This window comes from Odontesthes bonariensis, chromosome 3 (assembly GCF_027942865.1).
Source record: "Odontesthes bonariensis isolate fOdoBon6 chromosome 3, fOdoBon6.hap1, whole genome shotgun sequence".
In the NCBI taxonomy this organism is placed as follows: Eukaryota; Metazoa; Chordata; class Actinopteri; order Atheriniformes; family Atherinopsidae; genus Odontesthes; species Odontesthes bonariensis.
In genome coordinates, this window is record NC_134508.1 from 31,021,973 (window position 1) to 31,042,247 (window position 20,275).

The 20,275-nt window shown below is 39.8% G+C and overlaps 1 protein-coding gene across 3 annotated transcripts in view; it reads left to right on the top strand.

Moving 5' to 3' along the window:
• The window catches only part of asic1b (acid-sensing (proton-gated) ion channel 1b), a 204,103-nt gene that overhangs the window by 144,776 nt on the left and 39,052 nt on the right, over nucleotides 1-20,275 (top strand). Inside the window, exon 1 of one of the 3 annotated variants that reach the window (XM_075461538.1) lies at nucleotides 14,084-14,864. The exons of the other annotated variants lie outside the window; for them this stretch is intronic. Within the exon in view, the coding sequence (XP_075317653.1) occupies nucleotides 14,256-14,864 (609 nt within the window). The 5' untranslated portion in view covers nucleotides 14,084-14,255. Of the gene's footprint in view, nucleotides 1-14,083; nucleotides 14,865-20,275 lie in introns of those variants that run through there. 3 annotated transcript variants of the gene reach the window in all.

The window sequence follows — 20,275 nt, forward strand, 5'->3', positions numbered from 1 at the left end:
GTGTCCAGTGATCTGTAATCACATGTCAACTGATCACAGTATTTAAACATCTGGTCTGAAACCGACTTTTGAACACCAAACGTTTTAATTTGAACACCACAGGTTTTTTTTTTTCAATGGTATTCAGTTAGCAAAATTTTGTTTTTCCCAGACTACGTAATATCATTTTAAATGCTTCAGGCACAATAAAGACCTACAACAATTTGAATGTATTCAGTGATTATGTTAGACTGAATAAGAAGAACTTTGTTATTTTGTTGTCATTACAGATAAATACAAAACTACTTTATTAGACTTAGACTTATTAGATAGGGCTGGGCGAGTTAACTCGTTATTATCACATTAACTATTTTTTGTGGCTTTTATGCCAGAGAGACAGGAAGCAGGGGACAGAGAGAGGGGGAACGACACGCAGCACAGGGATGCGGGACTCGAACTGGGGCCAGCTGCAGCGAGTACTATAGCCTCTTGTACATGGGGCGCCTGCTCAACCCACTACGCCAAGGACCACCCCTGTTTTATTATTTATTTTATTATTGTAAAAGTCTGTTGCTCACAGGCTTTTATTTTGTAAAAGTCTGTTGCTGTCTGCTGCGGAACCAGAAAAGAAAGTAATTGGCGGATCCACCAAACATGGAGAAGGGTACGGAACTTTTACTTTTAGATTGGACTTTTCATTTTAAAGTTCTTCCAGACGGCGGAGTCGACAGAACCAAAGTCATCTGTAAACACTGCCAAGTTAAATTTTCTTATCACCGTAGTAGTTCCAGTCTAAAATATCACTTAAAGGTAAAACACACAACTGATAGCAGCAAATCATTCATGGAAACAGGCAGTGGAGCACGGCTTCTACATAAAAACTACATAAAAATGCTGATGTTAAAAGTGTGTTTGCACAACAAATGTTATGGCACTTTCATTTATATGGCTGTACATTTAAAAAAAAAAAATGCTAAAGGCTATACACTACTTTTGAATTCATTTTTGGATTTTGCGTACAAATGTGATTAATTGCGATTAATCAGGGAAATCATGTGATCAATTAGATTAAAAATTTTAATCGTTGCCCAGCCCTAGTCATAAAACAAGACACAAATGACATGGGTCAATCAAAATTTTCAATTTGGAAAGTTAACAGCTTTCACCTGCAGTTACTGAATTGTTAAATTAAAAAATTAAAATACGTGAGTCATTTTAGAAGAGGTATAATTTAGTACAACATATTTGAGAATTGTATGTGGAAATATAGTAACCTAATGACAATAACTAATATATTGGTAAACTGTGTGTGATTTTTCCATCAGGTGCTGCAATCTCTGGTTTTGTGTGAAGTAGCAAAAATTAAGATATTAAAATACAACATACTGTATATCAAAGGTTACAATCAGTAAACATGACATTATTTTCCATAGTGTTGGTCAAACAGTTAGAGTCTAGGCAGATTATCCTGAACCACAGGGGATATTATACATTTTTGTCCTAGACAGAAAGCTCTCTTCAACACTGTGTACCTCATTTTAATTCAAATCCATTTATGTTGCAGTTTCACAGATTTAGATGGGTTTTTCTGTTTGTTTTTCCTAAGCTTATTCTGCTAGTCACAGCCAGTTACAGTGCCATTTATATAGATGTGAGCTACAGTATATTGTATCTGAGGCATTTGAGGCTACTTCTTGTTATCTACAAAAGCTAAACACGTTCTTCTCATATAAAGGATGAACTGTTTCTGTTACATGAGGGATTTACTGCAGCTAAATATTTACCTTAATGTACTTTCCTTTTTTATATTTGATCGCACTCTATTTTATGAGCACTTTATTTACATTAACCTCAAGGTTGAAAGCGTAAAACACGACAGCCATTCTGGTATTAGGTCAAATGAAAAAGCAGAGCCTAATAACTTGGAGGAGGTGATTTGTCAGAAATTCACCAGACTTGAAATAAGTAACTGCTACAACTGCAGGTCTATGCTGGCAACTGGCTAATGCCAGCTTTTAAACAACTATATAAATTTAGACATGAGAGTTTCAGACGGCATGCAGTGACAGACAGCAGTATTTATTTCAGCAGTAGTGTAGACTTTGAATATTTAAGTGTCTATTGATGTAGTCTCTACAAACCTAAAAGGCAAAGGCAAATTGCATTTGATTAATTATCTGATGTTTTTTGCCAATAAATGGCAGTTATTTTTTGTAAGGTTTATCTGTATTACGAAACTATGGCATGAAGATAAAGAGAGACAGTCAAGTTGTTAATCACAATTCTTTGTATGGCAATAACTTCGAAAACGTAATTAGACGACAGCCCTACTGACAGTGTGACACATTATCCAGCATTGTTTCAGTGTCACCACCTGAAACTCTTTCTCTGAGCTCCTGAGCTTCTTCTCCTGACTCTCGTCTTTCACATTGTTCCCACTTACCAGACGCAGTATTTAATTCGACCTTATAGCTCAGGCGATTGAGAAGCTATTGGAACATTGACTTTTGTCACATTTGTCCCTTACAGCAGATCACGTACACAATTATTTAGAAAATTCTCTCTGTAAGTCGCCACCTGCTCTTTTGTCAGCCCCTTGCAGCTACTGGACCTTGACTGCTGCTGCTGCTGCTACCCATGCCTCCAGCATGACTCTCTTATTTTGCTCAGCGCTCTGCCACTTTCTCTCCCTCTATTTTTGCCTTCTCCCTTGTGGACACCTTGGCACCGTATATTCCCAATGGGAGAAAGAGAAGAGACAGCAGCAACCAAGAGAAGCAGTGACAATACAGAGATCACAGATTGACAAAGGAAGAGGGGAGGAGGACAGAGCAAAGGTGTGTGAGAGGAAGGTCGACTTTTGATGCAAAGGCACACGTGGCAAGATGAAGGCATATGCATTGTGTTATGTGTTATGTTTATGCCCAAGGATGCAAACAAGGAGCTGTTCTGTTTGTATAATAAAAATGTAGGAAATGAGAGGTAACGATAGAGGTACAGTTAAAGCATTTAAGAATATGGATGTTAGAGATTTTAGAGAGAGGCCAGGAGAGAAGCTGTAGTGTAGTGTGTGCCTTGTTGGATGTGTTTTAATTCTATATGTTGTAGCAGTCACAGTGCCGTGTGGATTAAGAGTTTTTCAAACTTTGACAAAACCAACATTCCTGTGGGGGATGTTTACGTATGTGGATATAAACCAGATCTTCATTTTCTTTCCACAAAGGAAAAAGAGACAGAAACTGCCTAATTTACAACACCCTTAAGAGCTTTTGGGGAGTCGAACTCACTCTTGGAAAAGTGGGACACTTACTATCTTATCTAGACCATAACTCGAAAGTTGACACTTTAACACCCCTTTTCACCAGCAAACTGACCAGATGGCTACACACGAACTGAGAAGACTCACTTTTAGTCGAATCTTAAAACTATATTAAATGTGTTTGATAACCGTGTACAATTTCTTTCAGGTTTCCAGCTTGATCACAAGACGCATATAGAGACAATTTGTACGATTCTGGCTTAAATATTGACAAAGAACTGATTTTGGTGGAAAACGCCCAACCTGCCTGATGGAACCACATTGCCCCCTAGTGGTCTGCAGTGTTGATTAGTTGAACATTTAAATCCCAGAGGACTCAGTAAAATGGACAATATATGCAACTAGTAACTTCTAACGATGTCCCTTCGGTATCTATTTGGTATTTGTTTAGTGTCCCCATTGTTAACACAGAAAATGAACATTGTATGGCTCACTATTCATATGTCACGATTTCATAGATATTCATCTGAATTTTGAAAGTCATAATTGTCTTTATCATGTGTGTTATTTTGATGTCTTTATATTACAAGTCTATGTTATATCTTTAATCTGCATATCTTAACAAGATGTGGTGTTTTCACAATCACTGAGACAAATGTTCTATGAGATGGGAGTAATGGAGAAATAAGAGTTTTCTTTGTCTCATCCAGAAATCCCCTTTAGCACAGATCACCTTACACAGACACCCAGTTAAACATGCAGACAGTTCAAGCATGTCATTGGCTGAAAAAGTAGTGTAAGCCCCGCCTCCGAGAGTCAAAACCCGGAACCCGCGGAAAACACGCTCTCTCTCTGGCTCTCTAGTGCTCTCTCTAGTTCTCTCGTTTGCTGGCTCGCTTCAGGCGTCTGCTCTCTTGCTTCTTGCCTCTTGTTCCAGAAGGGTTCCAACCCAGAGTTTCAGAAGGAGATTTGAGCAGAGAACAGCTGCTCAGAGACTTTTAGAGATGGTTTAAGCAGAAGAGAAGAGCTCGCCGGAGTTTGGGAGTTTTCCCATAATCTCAGGAGAGAGCAGAAGGACGTGTGGATAACGATGCAGCGGACGACCGGAGGAGACCCTCCAGAACCCAGTGAGACCCCGGAGACGAGAAAGAAAGACCCGAACAAAGAAACAGATTGAAATACTCTGAAGATGCACGTTTTACGTGTTTTTGTTCGTCCCTCGCCATCCACGTCCTTCTACGTCGCACGTCCTAACCTCCGCTGTTTCACGCCATCATCACCTTTTCCTACCAAGAAAGCCAACTCCAAGCAACCTTTTATTAATCTTCTGTGAACTTAAGTTCACTTCATCAGAGAAGCAACTGAGAAGTCCGCTAAAGTCAGCCACCACAGCCAGGAAGGCCCAGAGAGCGGAAGAGAAATCCCCTGGGACCCCGCGTGGCCGCTGCCGTGGTCCGAACCGACTAAAAAGAACTTCAGCACAGTAAGACCGACCCGTTTTCACCTTAAAGTGGGTTTGATGGATGTCTCGAGGCTTTCACAGAATGATACATTAATCCGAAATGTCAGTATTTAGCGTCAAATAGTCAGCCAACCTAAACTATTTGAATACATCCAGTATCTCCCCATTCCCCATATTTTATTTTATATTCACTAAGTGTTTTATATAATCACCCATATTCCATGCATCTCCTGTTTGTTTAAAGGTTCATGTCTAAGATCATATCATTGTAATAAACAGCTCATATATCTATATATATATATGTTATAATCACAGATTGTGTCGTATGCTTTCTTTGCGTAATGTCTGTCCAACCAAACGAGAACTTCACGAAAGTAGCGAGATATGAGACTGAATATTAATTGATTATTAATTAATTTAACACCAGGATCGTAAGATTTCGAACAGTTTTCCTACCTGACTGTGACTTAAATTAAGTTAAAAACCTAGGTAGGTGGTGCCCTGAATTCGAGGTAAGGTTTATTTGAGACTGTAAGAACATCTCATAAATCCTTATATTTAATAGGTATATAAATACCCGGTAACGCTACAATGTCAAGGTTCAGAGTGGTCAGCCGCACCATCTGTGAACTGAGAATGACAGTTTGATGAAGTGCGGAGTGCCTCACGATGCAACTGCTCTCACAAACAAACCTTTTGCCATCACTGCATTCAGTCAGACATATAGTGGAACCAAAAGTTTATTTATCACACATGATTCGCATGTTGTGTGACACGTTATATTCATGTTTCTACTCTCAGTCCCTTTTGGATATAAAATTGTTGAAAAAAAAAAAAAACACATTTTCACATTTATGTGATCCCACTAGCTTGAAGCCATCTGTGTCATGAGAGTCACTGTCAGCTTTTTTCTGGTGATCTTGAGTTCATGGGCTTCCTGGACTGGTCAAAAAATAATAATGATAATAACCCCCTGGATTTAAAGGCGGGGTAGGGGTTCTTTTTCTGGAGCATTTTTTTACATATTGCTTGAAATACTCTTCACACCCCCATTGCAACCAATTAATTAAAAGTTTTGACACAAAAATTAAAAGTTTTAGTGGCCTCTAGAACGTACAATCTAGGAAAAACACTATCCAATCATACTGAACCAACCGTTAACGATGATTGGATTCTGATGCGTCTATCAAACTGCAATCTGCTCCTCCCTCCCCCTCCTTCCCCCTGTGCGCGTACCCTTCTTCGTGAACGAATTACGCGTCCAGAAGCTTGGCAGGAAGCTAAACTAGAGCCAGCTTGGCTAGCACCTAGCATTATTAAACGTATAGTTATCATATACTAAATACTAAATACGACAACGATCGATGCTTGCTGTCAGAACAGCGCTCGTGCACCTTCGTGCTCGGGCGCGTTCATGTACTCTAGAGGCGTGGCTTCGGGGGGAAATTGAAGAAAAGGGTTGGGACTTTTGACCTGTGTATTTTCAAAATGCAGCTTTGCTGGACTCAAAATCCAGGATCTCCTACCCTACCTTTAACTAAGCAAATAGGTAAAATCCTCCCACTGGGAACGTACTGATTAATATGTTTCAACTGGCAACATCTTATTTAACCCTGACTGATGCAGTCAGTAGTTTTTAATTCCTTGTAGAACCATGTAAAACATTCTATTGTCATAGAAAAGAAATTGAGCAAAGTGTTTTCCATCTTTATATTCAAACCTGGAAGGATAGTGTTGAACTATCATCTTTGGGGAAGAAATGTAGCTGGAAGAAATTCTCAATAGATCTTGCACAGGGATCACTCAAACGATTGGTAAAATCATTTTGAAGAGAATCAACAGAAGTCATGGCAATGGTTGACTGTGATAGTAAAAATATTTTCATACAGACATTGCAAAGATAACTCTAGATATAGGAACTAAACACTATTATTAGTAAGGCTTAACCTAAACCAAAAAAGGCTCCACTTTACTAGGGAGCAGGAAGATTGGACTCTAGAACAATGGAAAAAGGTCATGTAGTCTAATTAGTCCAGAATCCTGTTCTAGAGTGATGAGTTATTTAAGGTAAAAAGAGTATCCATTATTCATATTACCTACTGAACAGCCTGTTAGGGCAGGATTACAATCGTGGGACGCTTCAGTTCATCAGGTCTAGTTTTAGCAACATCATATGCTAAAAAATGAGGTCACATATGCATTTTTCAAGATGATTCATCTGTCTGAAATTGTAGAAGAGTGGGACGAGGAGGATAAAACATCATTTTTACTCACAGATTGGCCAATAAAGACTCGAGACTTTGATAGCATTGAGACTCTTGGGTGCGCTGGAGAAGTCTGTATGCAGCGGTCCGACTCTCCCATTATCAGTGCGAGATTGTGCCAGAAAATGAATGCAGCTCTGGATAGAAATTAATGTTGTGACACTGTATACACTTATTGAAATGATGCCATGATGAATGCCAAAGCGAAAGGTGTTTCAACAATATGGCAGAGGGTGGGACTTCTTTTCATTTTTAGTGAAGCAGTATGTTTTGTCTTAAGTTATTTAGAGGAATGTATATGTCTTGCATGAGTATTAATATATACTGATGGGGTGATGTAATGTGGCATTACCGTTTTTGCAGTTTCTGCTCCTCCATAATATCAAGTTTCAATAAGCAGAGAAAAGTCCAGTTTGTAGGATTTATTGACTGCAACCTGCAGCTGAATACAAACTGCCTCACCGGTCCATCAAAGTTTGTAGGAGAAATTGTTATGGCCAAGCTGTAGCTCTTCTTCTTTATCTTTATTGATTTCAAATGTGAGTATATCCACTGATTGATGCATAAAGGTTCATTTCACTATCTCACATACATATTTGGGTACTTAGGCTACACCATATTACATCATGATGCAGATTTTTTTTTCTTTCTCATTTCCGGGGAACTCTCAGACATTACCTCATCGCTATCATTCATGCACAAAATAATGTTACAAAAATGTAATTTGCATGTTGATGTGCCTTCCTATTTGCAATTTATCCACACACAGATCACATATCTGAAGGCAAATACGGATACTAATGTTCATGTAAAACCACGTATAACACCATTCAGCAGAAATCTTTTTCTGGAACCACGACTTTGTCTGTATGTACTAAAGGTAGGTAATCTGTACATATCCCTAAAGCTATAAAACTACTTTATTATTGGTTATATCTGGTTTTAAAGGTCAGATGCACTGTACATATACAATATAAAGCGCTGGTAAGGTAAACTATAGCAAAAATAAAGAAAATTACATAAAAGATTTATACAACAGGTACTTCTGAGATTTTTGTCAGTTAAATGTCAGTAACAGGTGTGAGCACATGAAATTGGTCATATCGGCCCTGAGCATGACGCACACTGGATGCAAAAGATGTAATCCTCTCTCTGATTTTGCTAAAATGACTGATATAGCGTGACATCAAGTGGCAGCTCTTAAATATCTCTGCTTGTCAGGGCAATTTCATTAATCTTCTTTTTGGCTTTTAAACATTCACTGCTTCAATAGCCTCGCTGATTGAAACTGAATTCTTTTTCACCCTCAGAACAGCTCTGTGCTGATCCCTCTCATTCACATTAGCTCCTAATGATCAAGCAGCTAATACTCTGTGATGTTTTATAGTCTGCGATAGACACTCATGATATGACATTGGTTTGCAACAGATATTGACATTTTTAGAATGTTCTTGTAATTACACTCAGTTTTGCTTCATTATAGTGTTGCTGAGGGGTCAGTAAAATTTACTCTGCACATCATGAATGTCCTAACAATAGCCCATGTCAGCTTTATGTTTAACAGCTAGGATTTGTCTCAATAACATCACTGAAATTACCTCATGGACAGATTTGACACAGACATTCTCTCAAAGGAAAGTAGCACTATTTTGTGACATTATTCCCTTGCATTTGTGTTTTCCTTTGAAGAAGCCACTGATCTCATTTTCTTTAAAGAAGTACTGCATTTAAGCAAGTTGGGTTTTTTTCTGAGAAAATCTTCCATGGAAGTCATTGGGCCTCATGCAAGAACATTTTCGTATTTTTATTCTAAATTTTTCGTACTTTTTTCGTATGAAGGTCTCGTACGAACACGCCACGTCAGATTCAACAAATGCTCTTAAAGGGATAGTTCGCCTCTTTTGACATGAAGCTGTATGACATCCCTACTAGCAACATCATTTATGAAGATTTTCTTACCCCCTGCTGCGTCCTGTGAGCCGAGTTCCAGCCTCGTTTTGGCGTTGACGAAGGTAGTCCGGCTAGTTGGCTAGGGTCCCAAAAATAAAGTGTTTTGCTTCTAAAAACAATATGCGTTCAAAAGAGTAATACATTTGCATCACAAAATCGTTCATCCGGAACAAGTCAGACCTCACAATCGCTTGGCGCTATTTTCTCTCGCTTCATATCACTGCACGCTGCCAACAGCCGCGCCTGTTACGGTGTTTACTGCTCGGAAGCAGGGGACTGCTCGGTCTGCATTTCGGTCTGCACGGTTTACACAGCACGTAGGGATACGAAGGGAGAGAAAATAGCGCCAATGTCAAAAACTTAAAAATGCGCTCGATGACTGCAACTAAAGCCGTGCAATCAGTTGTTGCCTCATCATGATGGCACTTTGATGGGGCGGTTAATGAGGGGGGGTCTTATTGGAACCACACCTTCTGGTCTGCCTGGGCTGGTTCAGGTTGTGGGAGACCCTCGTTCATGGCAATATTGTGCAAAACGCAGCATGCCAGATTTCTCTGGGCTATAGAGCAGTTTGCCCCTCGCTGTATCGAGACACACCCACCTGGCCTTCAGCTCAGTGCACTCCACAACGGCACGGGTGCTTTGATGCGTATATGTGTGCAGTCTATTGCTCCGATTATGTTTGGCAGTCCAGCCAAGGCATGAAAGTCCCTCTTAATTTGTACATGTTGGACAGCGGTGTGTGGGAATTTGATGTACCATGGGTGATAAACTGATGAGAGTTTTGATGACCAAGGGGAGCGCACGACTCACAGAGGACTGAGACACACCCGATCTGTCTCCAATCTCCCTCTGAAAGGTTCCAGTGGCCAAAAATCCATGGGTGGTGAGGACCTGGACGTGTGGTGGAATTGGGTTTGTTTCAGCGTGTTTCTCTCTGGAGTTGTGTCTCTAGCAAGCTGCATATTTGCAGCAGCACAGTCCTTGGGAATCTAAATCGCGATGTCAGCCATTCGCCTGTCTCCACACGGTCTCTTCCAAGAGCCTGACGCACTAAGGCATCCAAAAGTAGCAAGTCAGCCGCTGGTTACGCTTCCCATTGACCTTGTTATATACAGAGTCAAATTAACTTTCAATTAGTGCATAATTTAAGTAAAACAGAATAATGTCAGCATAATTATGGGGTATAATGTATATATTTATCTATGTTTGCTTCAAAGTAATGAAATATACAATCCATTAGTCAAGCAAACTTGATTGGAATAACAGCCGAGTATTTTACGAAACTCCTACGACAGCTCTGGATCACTCGTAAATTCTGTTCGTACCTGAAAGAAAACGTAAAATACGAACAAATTGGTGAATGCGCAAATTCTCTTAAATCCCTCGTACGCACGACTTAAGAACAAATCTGTGCGTACGAACGGTTGTTGCATGAGGCCCATTGTTTTACCCTGTTAAAAAAGACTGCAGTTTTATGGGCTTTCCACTCTATTTCTCTTTATCCACTCATTATTCAATGTGTAAAAAGGTGTTTGAAACACTGTCTTCCCTTCACCCGTGAGTGGATTCACTGTCCATTTTAGAAACCAAGCAATAAAACAGGATATTCATTTATGTCACAGCTGGTATGGTATTAGCATATTAAAGATATGTGTCCAGGGTCCCCAAACAAATATGTGTGCTTGCCTTCATAATAGGTTCATTAGTTAAACTCTTTAAGCATGGTTTCAGAGCAGCATGCATTTGTTTATCTGTTGTTGTTACACTTGTTGTGGGATTGTGTTTCTGTGTCAGGCAAGTACATCATTATCCCTTCACCCAGATGGATTAGCTTGTTGCACAGAGCCTCGGCTCCGATATGTCTCTCACTTGATGAGGTGACTTGGGAAACGGGGGTTGGACAAATGCTGTTAAATGGCACAAGTGTCAGGATCCACCTCCAGTGAATTCTGATGCACCACCCATCACATTCATACATATAATTTGCGAGCTTATTTATAGGTACTTAAATCAGTTATGTTTGAGCTATAGAAAAGCGATTCTTTGTTTCTAATTTTCCTTCTCATCATTAAGCAGCTTTCTGTAAATGACAGCATTCAGTTAAACTCATCTTGGTTGTGCGGTGACACTCTTGAAGACGTGCTGGTGGTAACTTCCTTAGATGTCATTGTGGGCCCATAGATGAGCATCCATTATCCCTGACACCCTCACCGGTTGAAATATGATAAATCTCCTCAGCAGAAGATTTTATTATCCTCTGAGGGGACATTGTGACGTATGCAGCAGTACATGAACAGCAAGAGAATGACAGTATGAGTAAGCAGCCTGTTTACCGTACAGACCCAGAAACACGGAGAGAGATTAAACTCCTGGTGGCTGGCTCAGTGCCATATTTTAATGTGCACCCTTCAAGCACCGTCAGGTTTTAAATAGAATCGGGACAAAAGACGAGCAGCCCGTTTGGAAGATTATGGTTACATGTAAGTAAGTAAGTAAGTAGTCATTTTGAAAATGTTTGTATTAGAAATGTGTTTTGCATGTATAGCCAATATCAGCACTCAGCACTTTTTTCTCAGTTAATAACTTTCAGTTTATCACTGAAAACCATTTTATTAAAAAAGGAAATGACCGCAGAGGTCAATTGTTTGCTTTTTCACCACAAATTATATTGAGACTACACATATGTAGACTTGTTTCATTACTGGCAAATAAAGGGTCAAACAATTTGCTTCTGGGCAAAGTTAAACTAAAGGTTATGACTGTGATTAAATTTTAATTGATGCTTTAATTGTCATACAAATTATTGCAATGAACAATTTAATTGTCGCTTCATTGCATTATCCTTCTAGCCTGGCTGACGCGTCCACATCTCGATGAGAAGGTGGTCTGGGAACTAGGAGAGCATTTTTTCATATTTGAGGCGTGGTTTACGAATGCCTAGAGCCGTTTATTGGGCGCTACGAATGTCTATCAAATGGCGTCTGGTTCTTCCCATGCTGCTTTGCGCGCGATTCATAGCCAATTGCATCCCTTATACCAGATGACGTATGTAGAGCGACAGAAATTCGACGAGGAAGAAGAAGAAAAAAAAGTAAAATAAAACTAAACTTGCATTCTAAGCTACTTAAAACACATCGATCGTCATCGTCTTGCTGCCCCCCCCCCCCTTCTGTGATTGGTTCCCTAACTCAGGCAAAAATATGGGCGGTGGTTTCCAGGCTGCCTTTGCAGTGTGAATGAAATCGCGCGCAAAGCAGCATGGGAATTCCCAGGCTATTATCCTTCTGTAAATGTAATGTTAATATGTCTTTTAAAAGATAACGGGTTTCATTCTTTATAATAGGTCATATAAACAATAACAGCTATTTATAAGCAATGAATATTAGATCATAAATCCAAATTATATTGTGTTTGCTTTTTTGGCTTTACAAACAAAAAGAAATGCACACATCTGCCACAGCACAGTAACTCCGCTTATCAAACAGCAGGAAATTGTGGAAATATGACATTTACATTAGTTTCACCCGGCCATTTTACACATAAGGACGATTATGCAAGTGGTTTTATTATTCTATCAAATAATTGCAGTTATGTAATAATCATGGCTGGCTGAGTTGAGCTTGATGGAAAAAAAATTGAGAGACTTTAATTCCTCCCTCAAGCTAATCAATCAATGTTCAGTTTTCCACATTTGTTAATTGAATATGACACAAAATGTCAACATGTTGAATGTCATTTGAGGAAAGCCATGAGCCATCTTTGTCTGTTTGGTAGCAGCATTGCCCCCAACATTATCCAAGCTCATTAAAAAGTAAAAATTAAGAATTAATACAATTATTATGCAGACTTTTTTTCAAAACATCCACCAAATATGACCACTTAGGAACCTCATAGACGTCTTGCTCTTTTATTCCCCTTTTTGCTAAAGTTGCATTTTAACCATTTCATTCACCTACATTTAGGTTGGATTTGGTCTCAGTTCAGCCCTACAAACTAAGTGATAAAATCTAGCTAAACTGTTTTCTGTTTGTTAACCTGACTAATTTTTGGCACTTTTCTGCCTTTTTGGTCGCTGTGTTCCCAGCTCTGGAAAATTACCCACGTTCCAAGAAACTGGCTTAATCCTTTAAAATATGGAGCCACAACATATGAAAAAGATATTTCGTTAAGTGCCTCTCATTCATGCTATCTCTCTGTCGTGTCATTCATACCTGTTCCCTCCTAACTCTTTTTTCTTAGTCAAGCAGTAAGCAATAGCTCATTCGCACATACACGCAGATATATAGCTTAAAAGAATTGAAGCAGACAGGTGAAACACTCCTACGTAGCTGTTCTTACTCAGTATTGGAACCCTGTGTTTTGACTAACCAAGCATAAACCACCACTTAACCAAAATCCCCAAGAGTCAGATGGATTCTGCAGTCACTCTGTCAAAGGTGAATTTAAGTCCCTGTCACAAGCCTGAATCGTGTTCCACACCCCAAGTTCACAAACAACAATAAACGTGAGATTAAAACTTCAGGGGACGCTTTAAGGATGCACAACATGATTTCCATTATTTATCAGATCTTGACCTTTTTGTTTTCCTTCTGACACATCCCTTATTTGACTGAAACATCAGTCAGTTCTCAAATGTCGACCTTACTCAAATGTGAGTGTGTTGAGGCTTGCTTTTCATTCGCTTTGGATCTAAAATAGGGTCAATGGAACTGCTCTCTACAGTATCGCTCCGTGTGATGCAGCGTTACATTTTTTTTGTGCGTGATTTTGCCCATATATTTTGGTGTGTGATGGGGTTGCAAAGGGAGACAAATCGTCTGTAGCTGCTGAGCCAAGAGATTTCATTCAGCAAACAGCATTAATGATATTCATAAGAAGTGTCTATTTGTTTGAGCTAAGAGGGGGTTGGAGAAAGAAAAATGAGAATTTGGGAGAGAGGCAGAAAGAACGTACAAAGCAATATAATTGTGTGATTTTAACGAGATCCGTTGTTTCTTTGGAATTTCTTCAGATTCTCCGCGGGTAACTGCTTGTAATTTAGATGAAAACAATCCCCTGGCCTCCTGTTGCTGCACAATAGCGCACTAAATCATTCTGACTAACTTCGCTTCCCCCTCCCGGAGACGCTCGAGCGCTGACAAAATACTCCCCCATCACTGCCTCAAGCTGCTGCTCAGTGCATGAGAGGACCGACCAGAGCGGTGCGCGCTTCACTCTCTCCTCCTTTCAAATTCTCTGACAATCAGCAGCCTTCAGAGCGCGCAAAGGCGAATTTAGTCTCATTCACTGTGACCACAGCGGATCCGATGTTGACCGCGCGCACCGGCGTTCCCCAAAAATGTGCCAGTCCTCTGGATCCAAGCCGAAACCGGGTTCTCTTGCTGAAGCCGGGAAACTCTTCTTGAAACACACCACCTTGCACGGCTTGAGGCACATCTTCCTCAGTGGCTCCTACCCACGGAGGGCTGCGTGGTTGCTGGCGTTCTTGGCGGCTTTGGCTCTGCTCGTCACCTGGTCCTCCAACCGAGTGTGGTACCTGCTCTCATCGCCCGTATACACTAAGGCGCACATGGTTTATGCCAAGCGGCTCGTTTTCCCCGCCGTCACCATCTGTAACCAGAACCTCCTGCTGCCGCGGCGCATGAAGAAGACAGACATATTCAGTGCGGGCAGGTGGCTGGGACTTTTGGGGAGGAACTGGCAGGTTTCCCCCGCCGCAAGAGAAGCGCTACTTACTCTACGGGGAGATGGCGGCGGGAACGCAGAGAACGAGCCGCCTTGGTCTCCTCTGTCACGGATTTTGGACTTCAACCACTTCCTTCCTCCTCCTGCGGAATCCCAGCCGTCCATGAGGCAACTGCTGGACCGGCTGGGACACCAGCTGGAGGAGATGCTGTTGTACTGTCGGTACCAGGGAGAGCTCTGCGGGCCGCGCAATTTCAGCACTGTGAGTGTGTCCCCAAAGTTACCCTCTTCTTCTTCCTGTTAACTTCCTCAGCCCCCTCCCAACAGGTTGATGGAGATTTTTCGAGGTTTATGCAGCAGTTTCAGCCAGCTTAGTCTGACAGAGCTCTTGGTAATTACCTATCCAAATAATTGGATGTGTCACAATAATGACTATCAGTTGCCTCGTTAATTTTTCTTCATTTGCTATCAACACTGCGGTGTACAGGGTTGATATTCCTCTGTTGTGTTGCTTGGTAAGGTGCCAGTATTCATGCTGGGTGTCAATTCATATTGCTGCTGTTATTACAGGAGTGATAATGTTCTTTAACTGGCTTGAAAAGATTTGAAATGTGTGATTTTCATGAAGTTTTTCTTTAATCTTCACTTTTACTCTGATATTACTGAATTGTGTTTGCGGATTTCTTGCCAAATATCAAGAGTTGAATGTTTCCTTTTGAGATGTTTGCAAAACCCAGCAGCCTTCTTGGTTTATTATCTGATTTGAACGGTCCCTCCTACATGGTCCATCACTGCTGGATCAATCTGTGTACAATCCTGTGCTCACAAGAGACCAATCTGCCTCTAATGAAAGCTTTTGATTCATTTAGCAACTCTTTGCAAGATTCACTGACAGTGTGATAGAGGGCAGTTAGTTAGAGTGCAGCCTCATTGATTTCACTTCATTAATGCATTGATAGAAATGTGAAAGCCAGTCTTCTCCTCATCACCCAAGCATGCAGATTTTCCTAGGAATTAGGTTCTTGGTTCATCTGAAGCCTGAATGTTTGAGGAATATGTTTTAGGGACATTTTTGGCTTGAAACTGTTCTCCAAGGTGGCTGTTCTTAATCCAATCTCATCAGTGTTATTACACTCTATGCACAAAAATACCCCAAAAAGCTGCTGTTTGCCCTCTTGAATTTAAAAGCAACACTCTTAAAACAAAACATGTTATCACAGTCAAGCACATTTCTCCCTTACAAAATCTTTAAAAAATGTGTCATGCTCTATGAAGTATTTCTTGGGGCTATTTCAGAGATAAACATAATGCTAATGTCTGTTAGGGAGTGCTGGGGATATGTGTTACTGCATAGATAATCAATATTTTGCCCCCATGGCTTCAATGCAGGAAAGACAAGCAGTCAGCACGAATCAGGCCAGTGGAATCGGTCATAGTTGAGAGCCAAAGTGGAGGACGATGGCGAGTTTGTCTAGATACAATAGGTGTCAGAATGTATTGACCTTTGTGCAAGAACCCCTCCCCATCTTTCCGAATCTCTAGAAGCTCTATCGATGTGGTCCAGTGGCCTCATCAATCCACCCCTCCTTCCATCCAGTCTGTCTTTTACCTTGCTTTAACAAAACATGCTTACCTCTCATTAGACAGGTTTCACTTCACTTGCAGGTCGCCAACATTGATTTTGGGTTAGAAATCAATCACAGAACACGCTATAAGCCTCTGTCTCCCCTGCATATCCCACTGAAAGACAACTGCTCTCTCAGTTTTCTTAAATCTTGCTGGGAAGTCTTTGCGAGGGCATATTTGCTCCCTTTTTTCCCCTTCTCAAAAACCAATATGCGAATTTATGGATTACACAGCGAGACAAAAATCCAATCTGTTTTCCAAAACCACAGCTTCTGGCAAAAACTATTTTGGTCTTTTATTGTTCTTTTTGTTCAGTAGAGATTCAGCTATTTCAAACAGGAGGTTAAATGTGCATAGTTGCTTCTAAAAGTGTTAATTTGTTGGGGATTTGCAGGCAGCACAACAAGCAGTAATTACAATATTGACATGACACCTTTGTCAAGCTGTCAGTAAGTTTGTTTTATCTCGGCACATCCAATTGACGGAGAAACTTTAACATTCATTTGGAGAGTTGTCTCCGTCTACTCAATGAATCCTCACATTCTTTTATGCTCTGTTTTGGTCTTCTGTCTTCTTCAGTAGTTAAATTATGTGTCATGTTGGTGCTTGTTGAGTACTTTGCAGACATTGTTTTAAGGGGTTTAGCTAAAAACAGATGTCTGCTGCATCTGGAAATTTTAAAAAGACATAAAGATTCTTATGAGAGCAGTGACAGTGTTTTAGTTTCAGGCAGTTAAACCAATATGGCCAGTTTGTCATTGGGAGGAACATTTGGCATATTCATTCATGCACTATTCAAAAGTTGTCCCTGTAAGCACCAACTTTGATTCCAATGTTGATCACAACTGAAAGTCGAAACCTATGAGATCTCTTTTCAATCTGCTATAATGCAACTTTGATGTTTGGCAAAAACAGAAACTTATTTAAATTACTTGATAATTTGTGAATTGAACATTTGACCGTATTGATTAGTGTGAAGGTAATTTCCCTAGTCTTGTTCTGCTGGTTGGGGAAATGCTGTCCACACAAATACAGAATTTCAACACATTTTACGTCTTTTTAAAATTTCATAAATTTGGAAATACGTAAGTTGTGTGTTGCCTACATTATGTTTTTTCAGGACACTGTAATGGGTGCAAAATGATCAATTATGCTTGTTTCCATTGGAGGGATGCTCGAGTATTCTGATGTAACAGTGTACATAGGTGACCACTCCTAAAACAGAGCATGCCCTCTGCATTTGCAGTTTAAACATGAGTCACATGGTGTGACAGTGGCTGCATTTGTAGCTACACATCAGTCAGCTTTCACTTTCACAACCAATTTGTTTTGGGGACTTATACCTGTAAACTCGGCCAACATGGAACACCAGAAGCCAGAGAAAAGAAAAATGAACTCAGAAGAAAAACCATGTTCAAAAAAGCAAGGGTAAGGATAAATAAAACATTTAAAAAACATGTATATCTGTTAGAGGACTAAACTTGTGGATAAATTGTAATGAGAAATTAATATCAAGCTGTTTGATAAGTAAATTCAAGAAAATTGTGCAAAACTAAGGTGGTAAACAAATACAAAAATAAATTTTGACTACGTTTGGGGATTAAATATGTTTTTGTGATATTTATTTTTATGCTCATGTATAATGCATAGTCTAACATTGGATTTACACTGGTGTTTGTTTTGGTGAAGTTAGTAGGAAAAGTGTTGCCATTTAAATTCTGTAGAATATAAAAAGTATAAAAATTCACAGCTGTATTTTCTCCTGTATTTGGTTTTTAAACAACTTTCCAATAGAAAAATCACTATTTATCATCATAAGCTCAGAAGGTAATGTACCCAATTATTTCCTTTTGTGCCTAACTGGAAAACTTCATGTGTATTACTAGTTTAATTCCAGTTCTTTAAACTTTAACTCACACCTCCTCTTTGCAGAGGTCTTTTGGAAGGTGCAGACAGAGAAAAAAGTGTAAAGGCAGCAAAAGAAAAACACATCAAGGCAACTCTTCTGGGGCTTTTATATCACATGGTCCTTGTAACAAGATGGAGTTTAATCAGTTACCATGGAACCTAAGGTTATTGAGAGTTTCCAAAGCCCAGAGCACCTGTAGGACTTCACAGACGTGTTGAGTAGCTTGGAAATTGAGGTTAGAAATTTATTTTAGGCCTTGGAAACCGTAGTTGACTAAATGGTTTTATCTAAGGTTTAAAATCTGTTCAGTGTTCAGTCACTGCTTGACTTGTGTGACATATTCAAACATCTACTGAATAGATCTTAAGGTGGGACTGTTTTTGGAAGTTTTTACAAAGATAACTGTTAAATAAAGCACAATAACAGAACTGCCACACATCATAATCTACTTATGGACTCTTTTTTTTTCTCACAAAAATGACTGATGTTGCACCAGAAGCATATCAGCATATTTTAATTTTACTTGGATAAAATTCAACCCCAGTTGAATTGTAGCTTATTGCATATTTGAGCTCAGCACTGATCTTAAAATCAATGGAGGAGGGAAAGTGGTTCCCTGGCAACTTACAGGGAACAGCTTGTTCATCCTTGTTACATTGTCATGTGAAGGATAGCTGAGGGCCATCTCAATAGTCGCAGGCTGTCAGTCTGTGAATTATTTATCAAAGAGAAAGACAGGGACATTTTTTACATCATTCATGAACAAGAAAGGGCAATGTCTAAGTGTTTTTTCACATAGGTGGACTTTAAATATTTATTTCCTATGTTTAATTGTTAAGGAGATAAAATGGTTCTTATTTCAAATGCGATGTAAGGGGCTCGGAGTTAAGTAGTGCAGAAACTGAAAGTAGTGCATGATTTTCCCTCTCAAAAAGAGCTGCTTAGGGTTCGCAAATATGTGCTTTCCCCAATTCTGAGTGTGTATAAGCAACAATGTTACGAGCAACAGGTTTCAGATATTTCTAATAACTGCGTAGAACCTTTTTCTACTACCCTTGCCACATTTCATTTAGGATTCAGTAGTTTACATGTTCTCTATTTTATTAACAAGCTTTTGTTTCTGCCTCAGAATAAAGATAGCAATTGTTGGAAAATGTCAAAGCACACATGTACTTCCAACAAGCTGAACAGGTAAATAAGACGAATGTGTTTGATAGACATGAAGAAACAACAGAGGAAGCATAAACGTCAGAGTGGCACAGCACAATTAAGATCCTGACTCCCCAAGGTCACCAGCGGCACCCACAGCTCTTCACTAAATGCAGCCAGCACAATCTTCTGGTTACCACAGCAACTCTAACTACAGGCCTCCTGTAGTCAATCACTACATTACAAACACATACACGCAGATGGTAAGCAGGGGGGCTGCACACATGCAGACAAATGCTGTACAATCTTAATCATATCAATCATATCAAAATCTTTCTTACACATGCTTGCACAACAAGAAACAGACACACATGCAGTCGCACCCCTGCAACCATCTTATAGCTGTTTTCTTGATGTGTATCTACCCAATGCTTTATTTCCAGGATGAACAGCGTAGCTTCCTTGCTTTGTTCAAACTTGTTTTCTTTCATGAGAAAACCTTGTAAGGAAAATAGCCACGCAAACAGGCAGGATTTGGAGAGGTCGCCTATTTTTGAAGGTCTTAAACTGACAGCAGATATCTTTTTTCTGCAAGTTTGTTACTGTCAGACATTTTCCACAACAAAAAGAGGTGGTCCGTGATATTGAACAATTTTTCTGCCTATATATTTAAAAGACAAATACAAACTGATCTTATTATTGTGAGATGCAACTCCAGGACTGAATATGAATTTCAATGGTATTCAATTGATATTTGTATTCTGCACATAAGTCAGCATTTGGCCACTTGTGCTCTTGAAAGGTCACATCTTATATTGTGTCCAACTATCAGAAGCCTTCTTATTGCATTCCACCACTTTGTGTCTTAAAAGCTCCTATATAACTTCGCCTTGGGAGGTAATCTGTTGTGATGCAGACTCGGCTCTATTCTACACACTTCACTGAACAGGCTTCGCATTATTCTATAACTTTTTTTCTGATACATGGCA